Genomic DNA, 25,587 nt, shown 5'->3' with positions numbered 1-25,587 from the left:
TCAAAATCAAAAGCCATACATCTAAAAGGTTTGGGTGACTAGGAAAATTTGGACCATGTTCACTAAGTAATGCCTAGCTATCATTTGTACTGATCTGCCAGAGCCAAACTCAAGAGAATGCACAGGCTGCATTCTTTATTTGAGGCCAAACATCAACTTATGAGTTCAGAGGCAATGGCCAGCAGAATTTATCACTACTTCCACATCACCTTCTTCTGTCTATGGAAGTTATGCAAAGGAGTGGGGCAAAAAGATGAAGTAAGCAAGACATTCAGCAACCCTCACTTTGAATTCTTGCAGTCCCCCATTTCAGTATCTCCAATCCAAATAATTTTAACCTCATTTTACAACCAAATCCACACCATTACTGGACCAAGCAGGAAATTCAATGTATTTTTGAATATTTATCTGTTGGCACTGCACAAGCATGTACAAGTAGGGCTCACAACCAAAGCTGCCCTTCACATAAATAAAGGCACAGAGACACAAACTTGCAGTTAAAAACCTATAAGCACAGGATCATGCATTTTCTCACTTAAATTTTCTAGGAGCTACAAATCTTCTGTGTTTACATTTTAGTACCATGACTCGTATGTCAAGACTAGGTTATGGGTATAAATGCTGCTTTAGGATACAACACAGAGAATTCCTTTTGACAGCACTATTTCCCCTAAAGCACAGAAGTCTCCTAAATGGAGAACTGTATGCTGACTAACAGAATCTCTGACATCCTAAAAAAGCGGGGGGGAACTGTTAGGAAATAAGTCTTAATGCACAGAAGCAAGTTTCATACTCATAGTGTATTGTTTAGATCTCACTGATGCCTAACAATCTAGATCTTGCTCTCGACACAATGGGATAGTGTTGTTTGCTGATTCTGCAACCAAGCCCATGTATAGGTATGATGGCTTTGTGTTCCTTTAAGATGTAAAGCTTAGAAAAGTTCTGCTTTTAAAAGCAGAAGGATAAATACCGTATTTTTCCCTCTATAACACGCAGATTTTTTCTCCTAAAAAGTAAGGGGAAATGTCTGTGCGTGTTATAGAGCGAATGTGTGGTCCCTGGAGCCCTTTGTCCCAAGTGCATGGCAAAAATCATATTGCGCCGTCAGGGAGGAGAGGAGGCTGCTGCTTTCCTGCATTCTGCCTCAGGGTCTTACTGCCCACCCTGTTCTGTTTCGGTTGCTGTTTGCTCAGACGGAACAAAGAGCAGTGAAATCCCCTCCCCTCCAGGCAACCCCTCCCCTCCAGGCAAGTAGAGAGGAAAGCAGAGCATCCCTGCTCCAGTGGTGCTGCTGCTGCTGCTGCGTCTGGGGACTCGGCAGGCAGCGGAAAACATGCAGATGAGAGAGAGAGAGGGAGGGCTGGCTTGAGTGGGTGGGTGGACTTTTGCCTTCCTTCCCCCCCCCTTTAAACCCCTCTCCTGCATTGTTAGCCAGCTGCTTCTCCGCACACCCCTCTCGTGCTCCTTGTCCCTTCTATATTTTTCCTTCCCTCCCCACTTAAAACGTGGTTACAAAGCACGGATCCACATGGATCCTCAGGATCTTTGCATTGGGTCACCCCAAATTCACCATCAGATCACATAGCATGTCCATGGCTACAGCCTGCCCCCCAAAAATCACGTACCCACTGTTGCCTGGGGCTGCAATGGTGCAAAAACGTGGTTACAAAGCATGGATCCACATGGATCCTCAGGATCTTTGCATTGGGTCAGCCCAAATTCACCATCAGAGCACAAAGCATGTACATGGCTACAGCCTGCCCCCCAAAAATCACGCACCCACTGTTGCCTGGGGCTGCAATGGTGCAAAAATGTGGTTACAAAGCATGGATCTACATGGATCCTCAGGATCTTTGCATTGGGTCACCCCAAATTCACCATCAGATCACATAGCATGTCCATGGCTACAGCCTGCCCCCCCAAAAATCACGCACCCACTGTTGCCTGGGGCTGCAATGGTGCAAAAACGTGGTTACAAAGCATGGATCCACATGGATCCTCAGGATCTTTGCATTGGGTCAGCCCAAATTCACCATTAGAGCACGTAGCATGTCCATGGCTACAGCCTGCCCCCCCAAAATCACGCACCCACTGTTGCCTGGGGCTGCAATGGTGCAAAAATGTGGTTACAAAGCATGGATCTACATGGATCCTCAGGATCTTTGCATTGGGTCATCCCAAATTCACCATCAGATCACATGTCTGTGGCCACAGCATGAAGCACAAAAATGATACATCCACTGTTTCATTCAGAATGTTTTTTCCCTTGTTTTCCTCCTCTAAAAACGATGTGCGTGTTATGGTCAGGTGCGTGTTATAGAGCGAAAAATACGGTATACTTAATTCAGTTGGATGAGGCAAAGCTGCTATAATACATTGGCAAGAAAGTGGGACTTTTGAATTCAAACAAAAGAATAAGGGCACACTTCTTGTTGATTTGTTGACAGCAGCATAAGAAGTGAGGAAAATGTATCATTGTTGCTCAAAAGCAATCTCACTGGGCATTTGGCAGATCTTCTCAGAAATTTATTCTGCTAAGGTACAGGTCTATAAAGCACAATGCTCGCTTTGAATCTACTACAAAGAAAGAAAGAAAGAAAATATTCCTAGAAAGGAATTCATGCCAGGTTAGCTGGTACCAGCTTCTTATTTACCTATATTATGAATATTATGTTCCATTAAGTACTGAAAACCTACTTGTCTGAAGGATTCAGTTCTTACTCCGCAGAGGATACAATGAATTTCTGTTGGATTTTTTTCCTTATTTCAAGTAAGCGCTACTCTGACCTACTTCACTCATTTTACAGAGCAACTGTTTAAGCATTCTCCTGAAATAGGCTATGAATTTATTTTAAATGTATTTTGTAAGAAAAACTGATATTCAATTTCAGCTCAAACAGGAACGTAAGAGATGTTTAGCTAGTTACCCACAAGCTAAATCAGTATAAAATCAGACCTTCTAAATCAGGGATGGGAAACCTCAGGCCCAGCAACCAAACACAGCCTTCCAGGCCCCTCTGTCGAGCCCTCAGAACTTTCGCCAGGTCACACACACCTCCCCAGCCCTGTTTTGCACCCTCATTTGGTGTTTTTACAGGGCTGGAATGTGTTCATAGAACTCCAATAATGTTTCTTGCTTGCCTAGATGGAGGGGGATGTGCGGGTGCGAAGAAACTAGCAAATTGTTCAACGGTATTGCTTCACTCATTTTTGCCTCTTGCTCCACCTATCAATAGAAATGGGCCCAAGAAAGCTGACCAAAAGGAAATGTGAATCTACGGATGAAAAGGTTTCCCCTTCCCTAGTCTTAATCATACTACTGTACATCACCAGTAGAGCAAGTATAATCAGCTTGCTTCTTACCCATTTACATCAGAATTCAAAGAAGAATGGAAGTATCTTTCTCTATCCACCAAAACAATGGGAAGATTGGCATAATTTAGCTCAAAGGTATGAAACAGAATCCTAAGAATTCAATGGGGCTTTGCAAGCCATCTAGTCCAAACCTCTGCTGCTTAATCAGGAAATCCAAAGCTACAACACTGCCACCAGTCTTTTCGCCACTGCTTAACAAACGATGGTGCCACTACCCCCTCAAGAAAAAAAAAATCTATCTCAAAAGAAGTCGGTGAGTCTAAACATTTTTCCATTTTTACCAGATGCCAATTTTTAAAGTTTTTTTTTTAAAAAAAGGGAAGTTTAATTTTGTTTATGACGTGCCCATTTACAAAACAACTTGCTCAATGTTTCACAGAGGAAGTTAGCAAAGAAAAAACCACAACTTCCTGTATACCGCAAAATATACTCAAGAGAAGACAGCCACTGTTCCTTCTAAACATTTCTTTGCTCATATGCTAGCAAGTAAGAAATTAGTTACAAAAATACATTTCAAACTATTGGGAGTTATTGAGAAGCAGCTGACACACCTTCTGAAAGAATGGCTTCTTTCAAATAAAGTAGAACATCTGCAAATTTCCTGACATCATTCACCAGTTGCATGATGTACTCTGGGTCCACAACAGTGCTGTCATAGCAGTCCGAGTTGGAGCTAATGCTGCTCAAAGAACTGCTCTTGGTGCTGCGCCCCATCCCCCAGGTTCCTGAATTAGAGATGGTGAAGAAATTGGAGGTAGACAGTTTGGTTAATCCTAAACCACGCTTGTTGCCACCACCGTTCTGTCGCAACATCCCAGCCACTGCAATGCTTATGAAATTTCCAGAGTTAACATTCAGTGTTGCTTATGGTCCATCTGCCAAGCAAAATAGTGTCCTGAGGGAGGAAAAAACAGAAACAAATATGAGTCAGTTGAAGAGAGAACAGGAATACAACATTATTTAAATGCTAAGTTGTTGAATATACCTTTTTCATATTAAAAATGTTATTCTATTAAGACAATCCCACATACTCAACATACACAGCCCACATGCAAACTCTTAAAATTACTAAAGTATATTAGTAGTAGCAGTAGTCTGTATTTGAAAATATATTCCACACTGCATTATCTTAAAATGTGCTACTATTATCAAGCCATTTCCAGATTTGAAGCTGTATACCAAAGCACAAAGCAACTTGATTTCAAAACTTTTCAAAGATATAGGGAGCACAGTATCACTAGAATTAAAGGGGTGTGTGCATTTTTTTTTTACCCTGCATCTTTAGTACTGAAATACACATTTCAATGCATTTCACCACCAAAACAAGTTAGGTTACTTCACCTGCTACAGTTCTAAGATGTATGCACTACAGATTCACATTTTGCATCTGTGAAAAAAGTTGATATATAAGGCAAATCCTCTGTTTCCACACCCTATATATCCTATAGAAAAACTGCAGAGAGCAATGATTGCATGTTTCATGGAAGCATGAGCACTGGCCAAAGTGGAAGCTTTAGCAGGTACACGATATGGGTAACGTATTCTCATTACAATGTCAATATTAAAATGGTAATAATGTGAAGGAGTTATAGTAATAAGAAATTGTGTATTTCACATAGAAAATTGTAATATTTGAATCTTTAAGCCAAACCTCTGAGGACTTCATTTACACAAGTTTCAATTAATCAATTTCTATGTCACAATCAATTAAGTCCAATTTTCTCCCCAGAACACCTAAATAGATACCGTTAAAAATGCAAGATGAAATACTACTGCTTTTAAAAGCAACTTTCTATTTTTGAAATATAAAGTGATTTATAAATCTTAGTTGCTTTTTGAAGAGATGATTTGGTTTGTCAATAGCCGATTATAAAACACATTAACTTGATCAAACTCTTTTGCTGTAATCTATGCCTCTCCCACAGCTTTACAAAGCAAGCAATACTTGAAACTGTGATTTGGCTGAAAAACACCGATCAGTTTGGGTTCACAAATGACTTTCATTAATTTACTGGATAAATAATTAAACAAGAAATTAGGATTAAATCTGAATTCCAGACCTTTTAGTCAATAGTTTTAAGCAGGACCAAGCCAGATAACTGACCACTTCCACTAAGCATTTCATATAAACATACCTGCAACTAGTCTTCGTTTTAAAGCAACATGCATGATACTACATGATAATACACACTGAGAAGCGGTCACAAATTATGAAAACCAACCATGTCAACAATGTAACCTGGTTCACTGAACCCTATGGAAAGAAGACCATACTAGGAGAAGTTCCCTTTAAACTGTTATGCAAAAGCTTTGTGCAACCTTCCAAAGTTGCCATATGCAGAGTTGTTCTGCAATCTTACCCTTCCACTTAACCATTTCCTTCTCTTAAAACATAATGACTAGTAGTGTGACAAGCAGAACTTGCTATACACAGAGAACTCTTGTGGTTTTGTATTTTGGAGCCCTGACAAGCTGCATTAAGGATCATTCTCATCTTAAAGCGTTTAAAATGCTTCATCACAGGCTTGTTATCTGGAGCTCACTCTCACCCCAGACACTTAAAAAGATGACAACTATTCAACTATTTAGTTTTGAATATATGCACTTGTTTTAGAATCTTATGGTGTCAACTGCACACTGCATATTAAATAACATTTCCATGAACAGCTAGGCTTTCAGGACTTACTTGCAACTATTACATCATATATTCTTTTGAGATATGGATTTTCCGTAAAACTTTCATCTAGATGTTTTAAGATTAAATACATATACTCTTGAATTACTCCCTTATACTTTATCAGAGAAGAGCACAGCTTCACTCTTGACAATATATATTTAATTGCACCGAAAGAAGGAAAGCAAGTCCCTACATTCCCCCAACAACCTATAACGTCCCTAAATTATTATTGGGGTCAACCCTCTATGCATGTTCATGCATAAATCAGCCCTGCAGGCTACAGTGGTCTGACTCCAAACCAAATGCATACAATACGGCTGCCCAGTTCCCATAACCATGCCCAGAGTTACTAGTGGACAGATGGGGGGGGGGGGTGAGTGGGAAGAGGACGAGAAGCAGCAGCAAAAGTTTCCCTCACCAGGGCAAGGCAAGTTACAGCCAATAGAAAGGGGGAGAAAAACTAAACTGAATAATTGTTGACAAGCATATTGTATGAGCAGTTGGAAACATATATATAAACCCACCCGTTTTTAGCAAGGGAGGCGCCCGAGCTCCCCCACCCCTTTCAAAGGAATATCTGGCATTCCTGGCCAGGCGCGGGCGGGGGTGCGCGCGACCGCAATCTCTCACTCTCACTCCCCCCCCCCCTTGCGCACCGCTCCTCCCAGCTGCAAAAGGCAGTCCAGGGCCCCCTTTCACCGGCCCATGCCTGAGCAGCCACAGCTGCCAAATCGCACGTCCACCTCCTCCTCCTGCTGTCCATGCCCAGGATTTAAATACAATCGAAATGAAGGAGACGCTCCGGCTACAAAACACACACGCGGCTGGGGGGGGGGGGGGAGAGAGAGAGAGAGAGAGAGAGAGTGTGAAAGGGAGAGTGAGCGGGGCTGGCTGTAACTAAATAGTAACTGAGCAAACTACGTGGTGTAAAATAGGGCGGAGGGGGGAGGGGAGGGGAAGGGCAGAGATTTGAGGGGTGAGGAACTGGCTGGTGTGGAAACACGCACCCGAAACGAGGGCGGGGAGGGAAAAAGGAAATTGTCAAGAGCGGGGTGTGGTGTGGCGGGGTGTGTGTGTGTGTGTGTGTGTGTGTGTAACACAACCCCCAGAAAAGCCAACTCGGAACCTGACTGGAGAGTTTGGGAAGGGGGAGAAAAGAAGCGGCGGCGTGAGAAACCTCCTCTCCTCACCCCTCATACGAGTCTCCCTCTCTCTCTCTCTCTGCTGCCTCACTGCATGTGGGGACGGAGCGCCCTGAGGAGAAAAAATAAAACACACACACCCCTCAGGGGAAGGGGAGGGAGGGAGGGAGAACTGACAGATGTTGGCAGCCGACCCAATCCCCGTCGCGCGCTCCCCCTCAGCCGAAACCGCCCGTCCTCCTTACCCGGCAAACTTGAGAGGAAAAGCTGAGGTGGGGGGGAGACGCGAAGGCAGCTCTCAGAGGCGTCGCCAGGTCGCTGCCGGCGGCTCCGAATCCCCGGGGGCGAGGAGGAGGAGGAGGAGGAGGAGGCGCGGCGGCATCAGCAGCGGCCGCCGCATCCCCTCCGCTTGCTGAACTCTGTCTCTTCTGCTCGCTCACACACACGCTGCTCGCTGCTAGACTGGCCAACGCCGCCACCCGCACAACACAACCGCTCCCAAGGCCCCGCCCCGCGCCGTAGCTCTCGCATGTGCCCTCCTCCTGCTCCGCCCCGCTTTCCAAGCGCCGCCTCCCATTGGGCGGCTAAGCGCGCCCGGGGGCGTGGCTCATGCCAATCGGGCAGCAGGTACCGGCGAAGAAGGCGTGAGGGGCTTTTTCGGGAGCGGGGGGGAGGGAGAGGGGGCCTCGCTCGGCCCCACCCACGTGTGAGCGCGAGCGCCCGGCTGGTTCTGTGTTCAAATTTCCCCTTCTTCTTAGGAGGTGGAGGGAGGAAGAAAAGGGAAAAAAGCCACCACACGCTCCATTGGCTCCATTTGACCAGGGAGGGACCCCATATTCTGGCACATGCCTTGGATAAATCTGTCCCGTTTGAATTTTGGGGGTGTTTTGGGTTGTAGGTCATTTATTTATTTATTTATGCATGCATGCATGCACGCATGTTGATAACTATCCTGCAAGTGTTGATAAGCTTCAGACTTTCCTGCCTCTGCAGGACAGGAAACACAAAATCGGGTGGGTTTCTTCACTCTGCCTAACAGGAGGGCCCGACATAAGTAGGAATGAAGCTACCTGGCCTATACTGTGCTGAGTCTCACCATTAGGACTGCCTAGTTCAGTATTGTCTACTGTAAACGACGTTTCCTGGCACTCTGGCACTCCTATGGTGTCCCGTTGCGCCAGAAGCAGTTTAGTCAGGGCCACATGACCCGGAAAGCTGTCTGCGGACAAACGCTGGCTCCCTCGGCCTGGAAGCGAGATGAGCGCCACAACCCCATAGTTGCCTTTGACTGGACTTAACCATCCAGGGGTCCTTTACCTTACATTGACTGGCAGCAGCTCTCTGGGTGTTTCAGGCAGCAAGTCCCACCCAGTCCAGAGATTGAATGTGGGGCATTCTGCATGCAAGGCAGATGCTCTGCCACAGAGCTACAGCCCTCCCCTGAAGTCTGATGGCTTCTGTTTTCTTACTGCTGCCATGCCAGAGGTGACTCAGCATGTGTATTTGCAGGGGTGGCATGGGTTGGGGTAGTAAGATAATCCAGGAAATGATATGGGTGCTGCCAGAAATGTACTTCGACACAGTAGCTGAACCCTTCAGGGGTTGCCAGGCTTCATAGTAATGCTGGCACATGGGAAGCTAGCTAGCCTGGACATCTGTTGAAGCACAACAGCAAATACAGTACAATACTGAATGTGCATTTGAATGCATGTTATCTACAGAAACAGCACCACTACATTATGTAGCATTAAAGTATGGCATGTCTATTCCTTATGACATGACACACTTTGGACAACCCATTGTGCCATATTTTGATTCACAGCTGACAGACCATCAGAGCATCTATAACGTTCCCTAGGACTGGGTATTCTCCAGTTGTTGTTCAACTCCAACTCTCATCAGCCCCAGCTAGGGTTGCTACCTGTCCCTAGAAAAACGTGAATGTCCTTTTTTGGAGAAAACTGTCCCATGCCCTGTTTGGACTTCAAATGGGTTGCCTTTTTTCACGTATTCAAGCTCCTCTTCCTCCTCAAAACTGTGCTGGCAGAGGGTGGGTCATGGAGAGTGAGGGAGTTTGCAGTGCATGGGCCTGCTATAGTGGTCTCATGTTTTCTGCAGGCAGGGGGGTGGCCAATAGGTCGGAGAGCAAAAGAGGGGGCTTGCAGGGGCCTCTTGTCGGGGTCTGGTGCAGGAGAGAGCGCTTTTGCGTGGGCAGAGAGGGTGGGGGTTGGTTGGACTCGGAGAGCGAGTCCCAGCTATATATGCAATGTGCAATATTTTTCTTACAGTTGTAAATCATAGTGCTTTTGTTCTTTTTTATTGAATAAACCACTGTAAACCCCGTGTGCCATTGCAATGGGTTGCTCTGAAGTCATTTCTGCACTATGTAAAGTAATTTTTAGCCGCCCCCCCAGTCCCCTATTTTGCCTGACCAAAGGTAGCAACTGACAGCCAGTAAAAATCTGGGAAAGTGGGAGGTGGGGTTCAATAACATAGCTTAGGGTATGATGGCTTAGGGTATGATTGGCTAACCCTGCTGTGGGTGCACCAATGATTGTGGTACGTAACACCTAATTTTAAAGCATGTAAGGTTGCTTTGGTAGGTCTTCTTTGGCTTTTGCTGCCTCCACTTAAAGCTGAACCGTGACCAACCCATACCTTTTAAGATCCTGGTCTTCTCTCAAGAATCTGCAATTCTTCACCCTGAGCATAACTTAGAGACATGAGGGGAATCTTTACACCCTTCAGCTTTGCTGCATCAGACAATAATTTGGTTTAACTTCTCAGCAGAATTTAAAACTAACTTGCGGACGAAGACAAAACCTGCCATTTGCACTCTTTACCTTTTTCCTATTGCTTTCAGTCTGCTTCTAACATATTTCTCACTCGTTCATTTTCTTTTCATGCTGTGGCTAAGCAATATGCTCCACTAGGTGGGCTTTAATTAAAGGCACTCGTTTCCCTGCTCAAAGAGTTCAGCTGCAGCTGGGCCCTCTTGTCAGCCAGGTGATTGCTTGCATCCAGCCATATCTTAAGCACACAGTAGTTCATCTGTAAGCCCAGTTTATCTGAGATGCCCATGAAATACTAGCCCCATACAGCAATCCGAAATGCAGAAGTCAGTGACAGAGGGCAAAGGCATGCAGGGGGAAAGTGTGAGTTGAATGGAATGGGTCTTTGGTAAAAGGTCAAAGGTTGGAACAAGCTGACCACCTAAGCAGTGAATAGTGGGCCTGTTTAACAACAATAAAAGAGAGTGTTTGTACTTTGGGGGCTATTACATCAGCATTTGTTGGCTATGCTGGTCATACATCACTGGAGGTTAGATGGGTGAGGATTGCTCCACAGTTAGTCTTGCTTGAAAGAAGCCTTCTTGAAAACTTGCTTCTCTTTAGCCAAGAGCTACTGGAAACACATGCTCTCATAACCTTTAGAAGAGTCAGAAAGGCATCTGAGGGCTGAACAGTAGGTTCTTTCCAGCTGAAAAAGTAAAGGCATTCTATGGCACTGCAGGATCTATCAAATGCCATGTGGTATCATTATACAGATGGTTTAAAATACTGTACCTTTAAAAAAAGGAAATAATAATAATAATAATAATAATAATAATAATTTATATCCCGCCCTCCCCAGCTGAAACCGGGCTCAGGGCGGCTAACAACAATAAAATAATACAACATTCTAAAATCATTTCATTAAAATTAATTCAACTCAAATTGATGGCAACCATTAGGCTAAAGTTCTGTGAAGATTGCCAAAGGAGGGAGTCAAGCTGTGCCCTGACCAAAGGCCTGGTGGAACAGCTCTGTCTTGCAGGCCCTGCGGAAAGATGTCAGGTCCCGCAGGGCCCTAGTCTCTTGTGACAGAGCGTTCCACCAGATTGGAGCCACAGCCGAAAAAGCCCTGGCTCTAGTTGAGGCCAGCCTAACCTCTCTGTGGCCTGGGACCTTCAGGATATTTTTGTTTGAAGACCGTAAGTTCCTCTGTGGGACATACCAGGAGAGGCGGTCCCATTAAAGAGCATTAAAAATGCATTAAAGAGATGAGCATCGGGGTTAAGGTACTCTAAAGTCTAAAACATTTGTGGACCTATGAAATATTATCATATATTACTATTAATTATTATATAGTATATGGTGCTTTAAAATACCTTAAAATATCAGTAAGCGTTTCTGCTATTGGAGCCATAGTGAGCGTGAGATTGTGGGTGGGTTTGTATTTGGTCAGCAACTCCCCGTGCATCATCCGGAATTCTGAAATTTTAAAGTTTTAGACATATCATGCTTTGAGCAGACCCACTGAAATCCATGGGAATTGGGTTAGCCACAACTACCTGAATTCCTACTGATTTCAGTGGTTTTACTCTAAACATGACTAAGTCTGGGTCCAGCCAATAAGTGGAAGTAACCTCCAATGGATTTTAGTTGGAAATGCTTTCAAGCAAGTTGCTTTGGTTTGCAATCCGAAGCGCGCGCGCACACACACACACACACCCCGGAATAAGCAGCACTAAAGTCAGTGGGGCTGACTGCCAATAAGGCAGTAAGATATTTGTGTTTGCTACCCTTGAATATATGCTGGACGTTAAAAGCCCCCTCCCCCCCCCCCCTTCTGCAATGATCTGCTTTACTTGTAATTTCAAGAAATATGTATAGTTCCTGGGTAAAGTAGAACATTGCAAAAACAAGGCATTGAACTGTTACTCATTTTACCCATAAGGCCAAGGACATCCCTAGACTTTGTCCTCCTTAACAAACAACAGTGCAGTACTGTTGCAAAGAGGGCTGTATGAAGCTTCCAGAAAAAAATGCAGTCTTTTGCAGCCTTCAGAATCAAGGCAAAGCACAAGTTTCAAAATGTGCCATTATTCCGTAAGGCTATGCTCATTGGTCTTGAAACCTAGCGCCACACTCCTGCATGGGCTTTGCACATTTATTAGTAGTTAAAGAACAAAACTAATGTAGGTTAGAATGTGGATTATTTCTATATCTGACTAATCATACTCATTAAAACTAATGGATTTAAATTAGTAATGATCATTGGTTTCAATGGGTTTTCTCCGAGTTTGACTTAGTAATATGGTTACTGTCTTACTAGCAGCAACTTTTTTTAAAAAAATATACTGTATTTCACAACCCATAGTAACCAATGAGTATTAGCTGATTTTAACCATAGTTGACCCTAGAATAAGGTCTAGGGTCAACAGGTTAACATTTAGTAGTTAATCCATTTTTTCTTTCCTCTGTACCTCTTCACTAAATTAAAGGACTTTTTTTGGGGGGGGGTAATGCATAAAAAATATGATTGCCTTGTTGTTAGCAGCTGCATGCACAGAAATAGCGAACCATTGGAAAGTCCCAGTCCTGCTCTGTTGAAATAGTTGGATGAATAAAATTGGGACTGTCAGAACTACTGACTCAACATTGAAGGGTTGTGGGAGGCATATCAAAAGGCAGTAACTTTGCTTTGACTTTGTTTCTTCTCATTATGTGAGCAAATGCCTGCCCCTTTCTGAACAGCTAGCCTGGCTTCCCAGGGATGCCGGTACCTGCAACCGTGTTACGTTTGAGTTTTGGTATGTGACACAGTGTTTGTATTGAGAATGCTCTTTGTGCACCACTTCTTTGTGCGTTATTTCTTAAACCAAATGTTGTTTGTATTCTCAAAAAAATGGCAATAGAAACATTAAATTAAAAATAAAGCTTTTGTAAATATATAAACCCATCACAGAGTTGCAAGCTATCAATTCTGCCAATAGTAAATCTAGAGGAAGAATGAATAAAGGCACCGAATGCAGAAAGATTAAAAAGAAATTGGTTCCTTCGATGGATTGGTGCTATAAATGCCAAAATGAAGTGAGAGTAAACAAATGTAAAATAATTCCATGTGTGGTCCATGGTCAGTGGTAGAGCACATGGTTTGCATTGCAGAGGGTCCCAGGTTCAATATCTGCCATCTCCAGGCAGAGATAGAATAGTCTCCTGCCTGTAACCCTGGAGAGCTTCTGCCAGTTGATATAGACAATGCTAAGGTAGATGGTCTGATTCAGAGTTTCCCAAACTTGGGTCTCCAGCTGTTTTTGGACTACAGTTCCCATCATTCCTGGTCCTGCTAGCCAAGGACTGATGGGAATTGTAGTCCAACAACAGCTCAGAGCCCAAGTTTGGGAAACCCTGGCCTGACTCAATATAAGGCAGCTTCCTATGTTGCTATGTACTGCTTTGGGATCCTCTGATTCCCTATCCTTGTGAAACTGAGCTTGCACAACTAATGGCTTCAGCAGCAATTGCAGTATCTGATCTCCAGATTCCTCCATGTTCCAGGATGTTTTGTCCCTGTTGCAAAGTTTACTTTTTAAGATCAATGTTTCAGAGGTAAGGAAATGGCATGAAACGAGAGCTATGGCCTTACCAACTGTGTTTTGGTTAGTATAATTGCCCAAGTGAATCCACTGCTCATCTGTCCACCACATGAATGACAGAAAAACATTCCTCATCGCCCTTTATCCAGCAAAACTTTCATCATACAATACTATGAATTTCTGCCAGTTTTTCAGACATGTGCTGACAGCCCTACTGGATTTCATAAATATTCCATTTGGATCTGACATTTTGACCACGAATGTATCTGGATACATGAGGAACTTTATGCAAAGCTTTCAGTTGGGGCACTTAAGTAAACAAGAGGCTAAGAAGGGAAGCAGAAATGTAGCTAAAAGCTGCACATGGTATTTGAGAAATTTCAAGGTGGAGCTAAAAGGAATTCACCAAATCACTACAGAAATGCCATGAGGTCCTCAGCTTCCTGATTTTCTGCCTTTATTTGTCCTCTGCCCTTATAAGTCCACTATAACAGCAGGTGGGTTGGGATCTGCTACTGGATGACAGAATGACCTAAGGTGGGTGACGGCAGCAGCACGACAACCATACAAATACACAGCAAGAAAATAGGAAGTGGGTCCCCAGATGCATATCTGAGCTAAAGACGGGTCCTGAGTCTGCAAAGCTTAACAACTATACAACTCGTGATATGACATCATCACCCTGTGCCTGCCCTTCCAGCCAATGATATGAGGTGGAAGGATGGGAGTTGTACTGTGCAAGTATGCTGTAATAGAGCAGGCATGGTCAAACCTGGCCCTCCAGCTGTTTTGAGACTACAACTCCCATCATCCCTAGCTAACAGGACCAGTGCTCAGGGATGATGGGAATTGTAGTCCCAAACCTGCTGGAGGGCCAAGTTTGGCCATGCCTGTAACAGAGGTTTAGAGGAAGAGATAGAAAAGAGTGCAGCAGCAGCTATGAATATCTTATAACGTTCATGCACTAGGATGGATCTTTATAACTTTCTAATAGCTATTCATCCCTCTATTTGAATTTATCTAGTCCTTTTTCATATTCAGCTATCCTGCAGCCCACTCTGCTGGTTCTGGTAATAACAGTTCAACCACGAACTGTGTAAAATAAGTCAATGCTCTCTGTGATGGCATGGCCTGAAGGCATGCAGCCTGCCCCATGAGAAGGGAGAGAGGCAAGTAAACTGACTAACTAAACCAACCCTTCTGCCTTCTTAACTTAACCACATCAGAAAAGGAGGTACTGATGGGGCAAATTTTCCAGATTTCAGTTCATGTTTCCCAAACCCAGAATAATTGTATATGTTTTTAATACATTTCTATAATTTTTTCCTTTTCTAAAAGTGAAAGAGTTCTAAGGAATGTAACATTTAGCAAAGAGTGCCTTTAAACAAACCTTCATTTCATCTGGAATTTCACTTGATTAGAGGAAAGTACTTTTTCACACCCATAATTCATTGATGGAATTTGCTGCCAGAATAGGGTGGCAACGACCACTTGGTTAGGTAGCTTTAACACGTAATAAGTCTATCAGGCACTAGTTATGAAGTAAGCAGGGGTATTCTGATAAACAACAGACAAATAGAGTTCAAGGAAAATCACCTTTATTTCATAACTTATGGTCCCCAGTCCAGACGGACTGATTGACACCTCCTACAGTTATACAGACTCCCCAGATTCAGAGGCAGCATGCTGATAATCACAGGTGGAGAGAGTGCTGTTGTTACACTCATGTCCTGCTTGTGGCCTCCACAAAACCTACTTTGCTATTGTGGAGGCAGGAAGCTGAACTAGATAGTCTTGCAGTCTGATTCATTCAGCAGGCCTCCTCTTACATTCTTAATATTTATTTCTGGATAATGAAATTGCATCCAGTTGAATTTGCCCTCATCCACATGTGTTTGCAACACATCCAGCCAGTTTGTTCCAAAAAGGTTTTTTAAAAGATGAGAGGTCCATAAATCTCTTCGGAGGAATGGATCCGAACAGGCATCGTGCTCTGTTGTGTGTGCTTAGGTTTTCATACGTTTTTGCATTCCACAAAAGCAGATAAGGGATTCCAAGTCCATCTAAGCAATGGGGCTCTGTTAGTAGAAAATGTTAACGATGCATATTAGCACAGGGCATTGAACGGGAGCTTCAGCATTAGTGCAAGCAAAATTCTAACCAGAGAGAAACGGCTTCCCCACTGACATGGGTAGGAGAAAGTTCCTGTACAGCTGTTATTGATTTCAATGGGGCATGTGCAGGAGAACCTCCCAGTGAATTATGCCACTTTTAAAAGGATGTTCTTTTATTTTTCCACGTAATTATCACCGAAGCAACCAGCCTGTCCCATTTAAGCAAAAACAAAATACAGAAAGCAAGCCACAACACTGCCCCTCTATTTTGAACATTAAAAACAAAACAAAATTGTTTGGAGGCTGTGTACTTTCCCTGCACCTGCACTATGCTGGAGTGAACATCAATCTACAAACATGGGACAAGCCGAAAGGCAAATCCTCCCCTCTCTGCTCACTCTGTTGCCCCCCCCTTTTTACACAAAAGGAAAAAAACTGGTTCTCAGGAGAAGGGTGGGGGAGGTCAGGACAAAACATGCAGTAAGAAGTCTTGTTTTTTATGCCAATCTCAACTATTTTGTTTGGCGTTCAGCTGCACATTCTTTGCCAGCGCTCAATATTATGCTGCAACAGGCACAAATAGAACAGTAACTAAGGAGCAGACTAGCATGTTAATATTTCAGACATCAGGGGGGAAAGCCCATCTTTGATCAAATGTAGGAAGTTTCTGTGATGTACTCAAGAGTATGTCTATGCATTTGTGGGTCTCCTATATAGCACTTTTGTCATGCAGAAAGTTAGTTACCTAAGTTTCAGAAGGGACATTAGTTCCTTGGGGGGGGGGGGGGGAACCTGATATCCATCCAAACATTGCTGTGAAGGCAGAAGAGCTTTTAAGTCCAGTCACACATAAGCAAGGTTTATGTACCAATAGGTTTTTTTTAAAAAAAAATCAAATGTTTCAGTAGAGATCTGGTCTACAAGCCAGTGCTGTGTAGTGGTTAGAGTGTTGGGCCTGGGAGACTAGGGTTCAAATCCCCACTCAGCCATGAAGCTCAGTGGGTGATCTTTGCTCAAGCCACTGCCTCTCAGCCTAACCTAACACAGTGTTTTTTGTGGAGATGAAATGAAGAGGGGGAGAACAATGCACACCATATTGAGTTCCTTGGAGAAAATGGTGAGATATCAGTGTAAATAATATAATAACAATAAGAATAGAATTCTACACACAGAAATACCATATAACTCTCATTACTTTCAATGACATTTAGGGAGCCTGAGTACAGGACTGTAGCCAGGATTGAAATATAACACAGGCCTCTTGGAGGGAATTAGGGCAGGGTTGGGGAACCAGCGTCCCTCCAGATGTTGCTGGACTAGTTTCTTTCACCCCTGACTATTGGCCCTATGTGCTGAGGCTTATGGGAACTGGAGTCCAGCATTTCATAGAGCTGGAAGGGACCGCAAGGGTCATCTGGTCCAACCCCCTGCAATGCTGGAATATTTTGCCCAATGTGGGGCTTGAATCCAGGACCCTGAGATTAAGCACCTCATGCTCTACCAGCTGAGCTATCCCAGGTCCATAGGGGGTGCAAAAACTGGAGGCTCATGACAGCTGCTGTCCTAGATTCAAAGAAGGAGCATGGACATCACTTCGAACCAAATGGTTGTACCTTTGAGGAAACTGGTGACATACAGAGATTCTAAAATGATGTCTTATGGCTTCAAAGCTGAAAGCTGGCAATAGACCACAGTAGCTTGAAACTTTCACTTACAGAACACTTGTCCTTTAGCAGTTGCATGACAGGCAGAATTTCAGCGCATGATGCTTTCCCATGAATAAAGAGGTGTTGTGACCAAAATTTTACCAGTTGAATTTCTACCCGTGTTGCCACTATTAAAGACTCCGGAAAACCCAGTAGAGGGGAAATGCACTGCCTTTGAGTGGGGAAGAAATCGATTTCCCTTTAGGAATAAATTGGAAAGGAGGGCTACAAGGAAGGACTTGGTTCACTTCAGGCACAGGCAAACTCGGCCCTTCATATGTTTTGGGACTACAACTCCCATCATCCCTGAACACTGGTCCTGTTAGCTAGGGATAATGGGAGTTGTAGTCTGAAAACATCTGGAGGGCCAAGTTTGCCTATGCCTGGTTCACTTAGTGCAACATTCAAACCTTCCTTATTACAAGGTGTTCTGTATACGCCCTAAAGTAAGTAAAGGAACCCCGATTTTTATATATCTAAAAATGTGGTAATTAGTCATAAAGTCACCCGACTTCAGCTTATAACCCAAAACGTCCAGAGTTTTTATTATTCTCCTTGATGTACTGAATTCCATAAAATGGATGGCATGCTGGGTGAAGTATTTCCCTTGATAAAGCATTTCATTCCATGTCCCCCTCCCCAACACTTGCCCCACTAAGGAATGTAAACTAAATGAGTGATTAGCTTCCATGTCAGCCTGCCTACATTTTGATCTCTGAAACCAAACAAAAACCCTCGTAATTTTTCTTCGCAGCACAACTGCCCGCTTGGATGACTGCCAGTGCACTGAAGTGAAATCCTGACAAGTCAGAGGCATGGTGAGCTGGTAGTTCTCGTGTGGGACTGAAATGGGTGTCCAACCAGTTCCCCATGGGGTTGTACTTCCCCCAAAAGAGCACAGGTACAAAGTTTTGGAAGATCCAGCATTGTCACTCAAGCACCAAATGTCTTGGGTGGCTCAGAGTGCCTTTGAAGGAGCTTCAGCTGGGTTGCCAGCTGCAATTATTCCTGGACAGAGATAGCCTTGCTATGGTGATTCATACTCTGGTAAATTCCCAGCTGGATTTCTGCGATGTGTTATATACCTGGGACTGCCTGTAAGATGCCCTGGAAGCTTCAGTTAGTGCAGCGCTTGCTTAGCTGTCAGAATTTTGACTGGTATATCCAGCATTGCTCATATTATACCTGTTTGAATTCCATTTGCTTCTGAGCCCAAGGTGCTTGGGACTCAGGTGCCTGAAGAAATGCCTCTCCTTTTATCACCGTGTCTTAAGGTCTTCTGCAGAGGCCTTTCTCCAATTCTTTTCTTCTGCGATACAGTGAATGATCTGGGGCCACCTACTGCGCTTCAAGGTTGATTTGAACTCTGGTCTCACATGTCCTAATCCAACACTCTAACCGCCATGCACCAAAGGCTTTTAACAGAGATACATTTTGCAGTCACAGAAGAGAGAGGGCCTTTTCTGTGTCCCAACTTTGGAATGCCCACCCGAAGACGACCTGTCTGGTGCTTTTTAACATCACCAGGCAAATATCTTCCTACTTGTTCAGGCATTTGAGATGGTATCTTAATTAAAATTGCCTCCTCTGCTCCTTAGAGTTATGTTTTTATCGTGCTGCTTATTGTCAGCATGTAGTATTCATAAGTTATCTGAATAGTTTCACACACAGTTTTGTACACCACCCTGGAAACTTCTGCTTAAGACAGTTTAAGAGCAAATACATGGTTTGCAGCCTCAGACATATAGAAATCTTAGCTTCTGGGTAGGATTTGAGATTTATTATACAGTAGTTCTACAGAAAATCGTCTTTGGCAGCAGATCCCCCCCCAAAAAGTAGTGGGGCTTGGGAACCCTTCGCTGTGTATCCTCGCTCCTCTTCCTGTTGAACAGAGGGCAGGAATTCAGCAGAGCACAGCGTAACTGAGAAATATTTGGTCTTAAGATTATTGTGGAATGTTATCACAAGGAGTCATTATATCCCCACAGCTTGCATCACCACTCTTTGCACTGTAGAAGCTGTGGGTTGATTGTCTTTTATTTTTTTACTTGATTCAAAAAGTTGTTACACTGTCTGTCAACAGGGTAAAAATAAAAATCCCAGGGAAAATTATATAATGCCAGAGAACACATCCTGCTTTTAATACACTCTGTTTTTCGGTGATCCGTTTTCTTCAAGATAACACTGCATTAATATTCACTGATTAGGGAAAGAGTAACAGCTGACATAATGTGATGCTTCTGTTCTCTGGTGCTTAAGTACTTGACAACTTCTAAAATGCCAAGGCTTCAGTGCTCCCATTCCACCCTAGTGGTATTCTTTACCCGTCAAGTAAGTGACCGAATATGCTGCATTTCAGGATTTGTCCAGGATTCCCCCAAAACATTTTTCTAGCTGCCGCTGGTTTTATGGATATTTGCTTTATATTTGACTGCACCTTCTGTGTATATCCTACATCAAGATGAACAGAATGAGTTTTAAAATTAACAGCAGCAGCAGCAGCAGCAACAACAGAAAGCCGTACACAACAAAAATGTGCATTTGCTTCTGCTGTCAAACAATGGGCTAACAATTTTGTTGAGACATCAATGACTCAATTTGCTTCCTGCGAGTTTCCATTAGCAAACAGGAATCTAGATTACTTTTGCCAGGAGGCATTACAATGCTATCATTAATTTGTGTCGCACCCGCACATCAGGGCACCAATCAGCTTTTTAATATTTTTTTTTTTACTTGGAGAGAATGTTCAGCCAAGTGGAGTTGAAAGGGTATCATTGCAGCAGCATTAATTGTGAAGGCTTGTTGTGGTCAAAGGAAGAGAAATCTCTCTCTTTTTTAACCTGAAAGCTCTCAGCAGAAATTGTAGCTGTTTTGCAGAATGCTCATTCTTCTCTCTCTGCAATAGTCCTTCTACCCAGTCTGTGGGACTTCTGAGCCTCAGTTACTTAACTTGGTTTACCTCCACAATAATTATACGTTTTCTGTGACTGCTGAATGGTCTTATGTGCACAATATTTGTAATGGAGGTTCTCTTTCCAACAAAAAAATTGGGGCTACTGGAAACCTGGAGAGCTTCTACCAGTTAATCCTGAACTAGATGGACCAACGGTCTGATTTAGTATAAGGGAACATCCTATGTTCCTTTGAGCAGTTTGCGGAGAGAGCACAGATTTGTATATAAATTATATAAATAAATATGTAATGATAAGCCACTGTGTGCATGTGCATTCAGCTGCAACAATCCTGATGAACACAAACCAGGATAAGCAAAATGTATTAGCTAAAAGGGAGAAGGAACCACAGTCGGCGCAGACATAAGATTGCATCGGGGTTAACAATAGTAAAACAAGAAAAGAGATGAAGTGAGTGAGCCCATATATAACCAACAGCATGTGAAGTTAGCACGAGATCTTAGTGCAGGGGTGGGGAACATTTGTCCCTCCAGGTGCTGCTGAACTACAATTTCCATCCTCCCTGGCCATTAGCCATGCTTGCTGGGGCTGATAAGATTTGTAGTTCAGTAACATCTAGAGGGCCAAGGGTGCTCCACCCCTGCATTAGTGGCACTGAGGATGTAATCACACAACATATATTTTCTTGGGATAAGAGACACAGACTATGTGTGGAGCTTTCTGAGATCTTCTAATGTACAAGCCTTTCCAGGTGATAATTTTATAGCACAAAAATTGCAACATTTGTTGAGTTGGATCCAGCTACCTTGAAGTATCTATAGGGATGTTTTGCTTTCAGAGGACTTAATCTGTGATGTTTTGCCAATGGGGAAAAGCAGCACCCTTCTGTCTACTAATGTATGAGCAATTTTATTTTTAATCTTCTTTCTCTCTTGTAATGTCCTGGAAGTGATACTGGGAGTATCTCAAAAGGCAGCCTTGCTTTGTCCTTTCTGCCCCCTGACTGTCTCACTACTTTCTTTCTTTTTGAAAAACCTTGCTTGGTATGCAAATATGCATAATCAGCATTGTGCATAAATCAGCACATGTAGCCATGACTGGGGCTAAAAGGCCCATTGTAAGCTTGGTGGGCAAATGCTCCACTCTGGCTAACACCAGCCTCCTTTATTTTTAACCATGTTGTTGTCGGGTATCTATCTGTCTCAGTTGACAATGGAGGAGTGTGCCTTTGGGGGTGAAGTCAAACTGTTGGAAGGTTACAGCACCTGCTGTGGCTGTAGGGACTGATGCAGGAGAGACTTGTTTTGTTGAAGCTAGGACAGATGAAGGTGGCTGGTTGTGCAGCTGCAGCTGCACCATGCTGTTCCTTCTATTCGCACTCCTCCCAGCAGTCTTGGTATGAATGCACAACCTGCTTGTCTGTCTGTCTTCAGGCACTGCATTTGTCGGCAAGTGATTCTCAAACGGTGGGGTTGATGTTGCCAGCCTTCATGTCACGTTTGCAGACAACTTTGTAACACAGTATTGGTTTGCCAGTGACTAAAGCCAGCTCCCTGTAGAGCACGTCCCTGGGGATCCTGACATCTTCCATTCTGTGTACATGACCAAGCCAGCGCAGATGTTGCTGAGACAGGAGTGCGAACATGCTGGGAATGTGGGCTTAGGAGAAGAGCATATCTTTGTTTGAGACACTGTCCTGCCATGTGATGCCCCAAATCTTCCTGATGTAGCGCATGTGGAAGGCACTGAGGCGTCGCTCCTGGTGGTTGTAAGCTGCCCACAACTTACTTCCATGAAACATCATGCTCAACACACAAGCTTGGTAGATCTTCATTTTGGTGCTGGTCCAAATGTTAGCACCACATTTTCCCACACCCTTTTGAAGAAGTGAGCCATTGCCATAGCTGCCTTGCTAATAAGCTTGTCCAGCTCAGCGTCGACGAGAGGTTCTTGGCTATGGTGGAACCCAGGTAGGCAAAAATGTCTACCACCTCAAGCATGGAGTGCTGGTGACATCCTGACCCAGGAAGTACAGCACTGTAAAGAGAAGTGCTGGAGCATGTGGTTGCTGCTGTTACCAGCTTCATTATCCTCAGTGCTTTTTTCTAGAAAAAGAGGTGCCGGAACTCACCTTGTTCTCTTATAATGACAATGGCGCCCACCTGAGATGGGCCGGAACTGAGTTCTGATGAGTTCCAGCTGGAAAAAAAAATGCCCTGATTATCCTCAATGCCTCTGGTCCCCAAATCTTGGAATATACTATATCAAGGATGGGAGGCAGAGAGGCATTGGGCATAATGAAGGTGCTGGCAGCAGCTGCCTTGTTCTTCACAGTACTGGGCTGAAAGAGTGTTGGCAGAAGGAGTTGTGATGCTTTCAGCACCACTGCCAGACTTCACAGTTGCCTTCCACCGCTACCCCTATCACTTCTTGGTAAGCTTGGGAAAGGCAGAGGGGCACCGAAGAGCCATCAGAGGCACCATGCCCAGTGCCCCTTCTCAAACCTAGTGCCAGGCCTATTAACATTGGCTAGGGTATCAAGAAATAAATATAGCTGGCTGTTATCTCCTTTCTCTTGGAGGCCCCCTAGCAATGGCCTGCTTCATTTTTGTTCAGGGTGGAGTGGAGTGGTGTTCAGTGGTGCTACACTCCCTTTTGTTAAGTGTGCTTTGTTGCTAATGAAGGCAGGAATCATTTTCCCCACCCCTCCACTAAAATCTCAAGGATGGCTATACTGATTCCAGAACACGTCAACTATTTTCATTAGATTTTCTGCTTACATTTTAGAGGCATAAACTAATTCCCCAAATCTGCATTCCTTTTTATCAACATTTCCTCTGATGGTAGTGGATGTTGCACGATTTCAAGAATGTGAGGCCCCTAATCCACAATTCACCACAAAGCTCAGTCATCCAAACAAACCTTTTTTGTGATCCTTACCTTTCCACTAGCAAAACCTACCCACTAAAGACTTGAGTGCATCGTTCTAATGATTCCAATTTAGTTATTGGTACAGCTGCTCTAAAATTGCTTTGCAAAACTCCAAGCATTTGATTGTGCAAAGTTCCCCAGTCTTTCAACATCTTATCATGAAAACTTTGGAAATGTATATAATTCCTTTTAATACAACAGTTTCCACCTCAGGTTTATGACAGGTCTATTAATCAGTCATCACTGAAGGTTTGGGAGCTCCCATTTCATCACAGCCATTCCTACATCTATCAGTCAATTATCTTTATTTCTTAGCATCTTTTTAATTATGTTTGACTATGGATGACGTAGGCTAGGGGGCTTCACCATTGCAAGTGTACTAGAAGCCTGAAGCCAAAGAGCAGGCTGCTTAGGAAAAATCATATGTACAATTCAATATCTTTCCCACTCCCTCTTTGCCCTCCTTACCTAGCAGTCACCAGTGCTGTAACCTGGTGATGGTAGTAACAATGGATTGTAAGAACTCTCGTCTGGTAATAAATAATTATTTTCTAAAGAAGGTGATTGGAGGAACAGCTGCAGACATTCCTGGATAAGACTGATTATCTGGATCCATGTCAGTGTGGGTTCAGGCTGCTCTTTCTTCTCTATATCTCAGCAGCTTTTGGTACTATTGACTATGGTATCTTCCTGGACCAATGTCCTACCTGCAGGGTCAGGTAAATAAAGTAATATTGGGAGAGGGCTCTTCAGCCCCCTAGTGTTTATGCTGTGGGCTGCCACAGGACACTATTTTCTCCCCAAAGCAACTACTCTATTCCAAACTTAAAAATGGAAAGTGTAATACTAATGGTTAACAAAAGAGGTTTAAAGACTCTCTCAAGGCAAATCTAATAAAATGTAGTATAAACACCGACAATTGGGAAACACTAGCATGTGAGCGTTCCAACTGAAGAACAGCCTTTACCAAAGGTGTCATGGACTTTGAAGATGCTTGAACTCAGGACGAAAGGGAGAAACATGCTAAGTGGGAGGCACGTTTGGCAAACCCTCACCATGATCAACTCCCATCTGGAATCCTATGTCCCCACTGTGGAAGGACGTGTGGATCCAGAATTGGCCTCCAGTCATTTACGGACTCACTGTTAAGACCGTGGAAGACAATCTTACTTAGCTATGAGTGATCGCCAAAGAAGAAGATGACTACTTTCTCCCCAATGCTATGAAGCCATACTAAGCCATTAGGCGTGGTCGTTGGGAGTTTTAGAGCGGAGATGATAGCCAACACTACTTCTCCATTACATCTGAGTCAGCGGGAAAGTCCCGGACTGATACCTTGATGCAGCAGTAGGCTGCATAAACTGAGATTGAATCCTGGAAAGATGGAGAGCTTATAGGTACATGGCTCTCATATTTGGGAGAGGGGTCCATTGCTTGTCCAATACTAGAACCCAAGTTCTAGTATTGTGAGGGAGGAAACTTCTTCATATCTATTTTCTCCATACCATACATGATTTTTTATATCTTCTCCCCACCTTTTTTCTAAGTTAAAAGGTCCCAAATCTTTCCTCAGAGGAGAGTTGCTCTAACTTCAGTTACTGGTTTGACTATATGACTTAGTATTATATGAGTTGTAGTTATTGTTTTAGTGTGAACAACATTCCAGTGTAGAGGAACCATGGAAAGCAATAAATTTTCTATGCCCCAAACTTTCTGCTTCAGAACTAGAACCTGTCAAAGCAAACAACAGAGTACACATCTTGCTTAAGAGAGAGGTCTTCAAGAAAAGGACAGGAAAACCATTATTCCTATATGCAGTAGACACTGCAAACCTAAGCCTTTTTTTCTGACTTCAGGAGAGACAGAAAAACCTGTAGGTGCACTTTCATTATTCTAAAACATTTTTTCCTCTTTCTTTACAAAAGTCAGGCTATCTCACAGAAGTTTCAACTTGATTCACTCCAACTGGATAAGTGCATTATGGCTAATAATCAACTGAAAAGATGAAACCAATGGACTTGGAACACTGACAACAGTTGGGGTGAGGGGAATGGAAACTTGGGAGGAGGGAGAGTGATATTGAATATCCTGGAAAAGGACATGGCAGGCTGGGGGACACCCTGAAGAGAAGAACTCCGCCCTGAAACATTTTGTTGCTTGTCCCATGTATTTCCCTTAATAAGGAAATCAACTTAAATATGGCTGTCCCAGTATCTATGAAGCTGATTTGGATGAGGGGGAAAATGTGTTGGTAACAAAATATGATTGTTGCTGAGCCCTGCGTATAATTTAGGAAGTTAAGTATGTCAAGCACTGTATATAATTTAGGAAGTCTAGCCAATGGTAAAGTTCACTGAGAGAGAAAG

At 43.6% G+C, this 25,587-nt stretch overlaps 1 protein-coding gene across 3 annotated transcripts in view; it reads right to left on the bottom strand.

Moving 5' to 3' along the window:
- The window catches only part of ARHGAP29 (Rho GTPase activating protein 29), a 108,471-nt gene that overhangs the window by 57,764 nt on the left and 25,120 nt on the right, over positions 1-25,587 (bottom strand). The window contains exons 1-2 of one of the 3 annotated variants that reach the window (XM_079981096.1): positions 7,443-7,680; positions 3,930-4,273 (exon numbers count right to left, since the gene is read on the bottom strand). In XM_079981096.1, coding sequence (XP_079837222.1) covers positions 3,930-4,191 — 262 coding nt within the window. In that variant the 5' untranslated portion in view covers positions 4,192-4,273; positions 7,443-7,680. Of the gene's footprint in view, positions 1-3,929; positions 4,274-7,442; positions 7,681-25,587 lie in introns of those variants that run through there. The other 2 variants (XM_079981094.1, XM_079981095.1) reach the window with 2 other exon arrangements.

This window comes from Podarcis cretensis (assembly GCF_951804945.1).
Source record: "Podarcis cretensis genome assembly, chromosome: 6".
NCBI classification, from domain to species: domain Eukaryota; kingdom Metazoa; phylum Chordata; class Lepidosauria; order Squamata; family Lacertidae; genus Podarcis; species Podarcis cretensis.
This window is presented reverse-complemented; position numbering and strand designations above follow the sequence as displayed.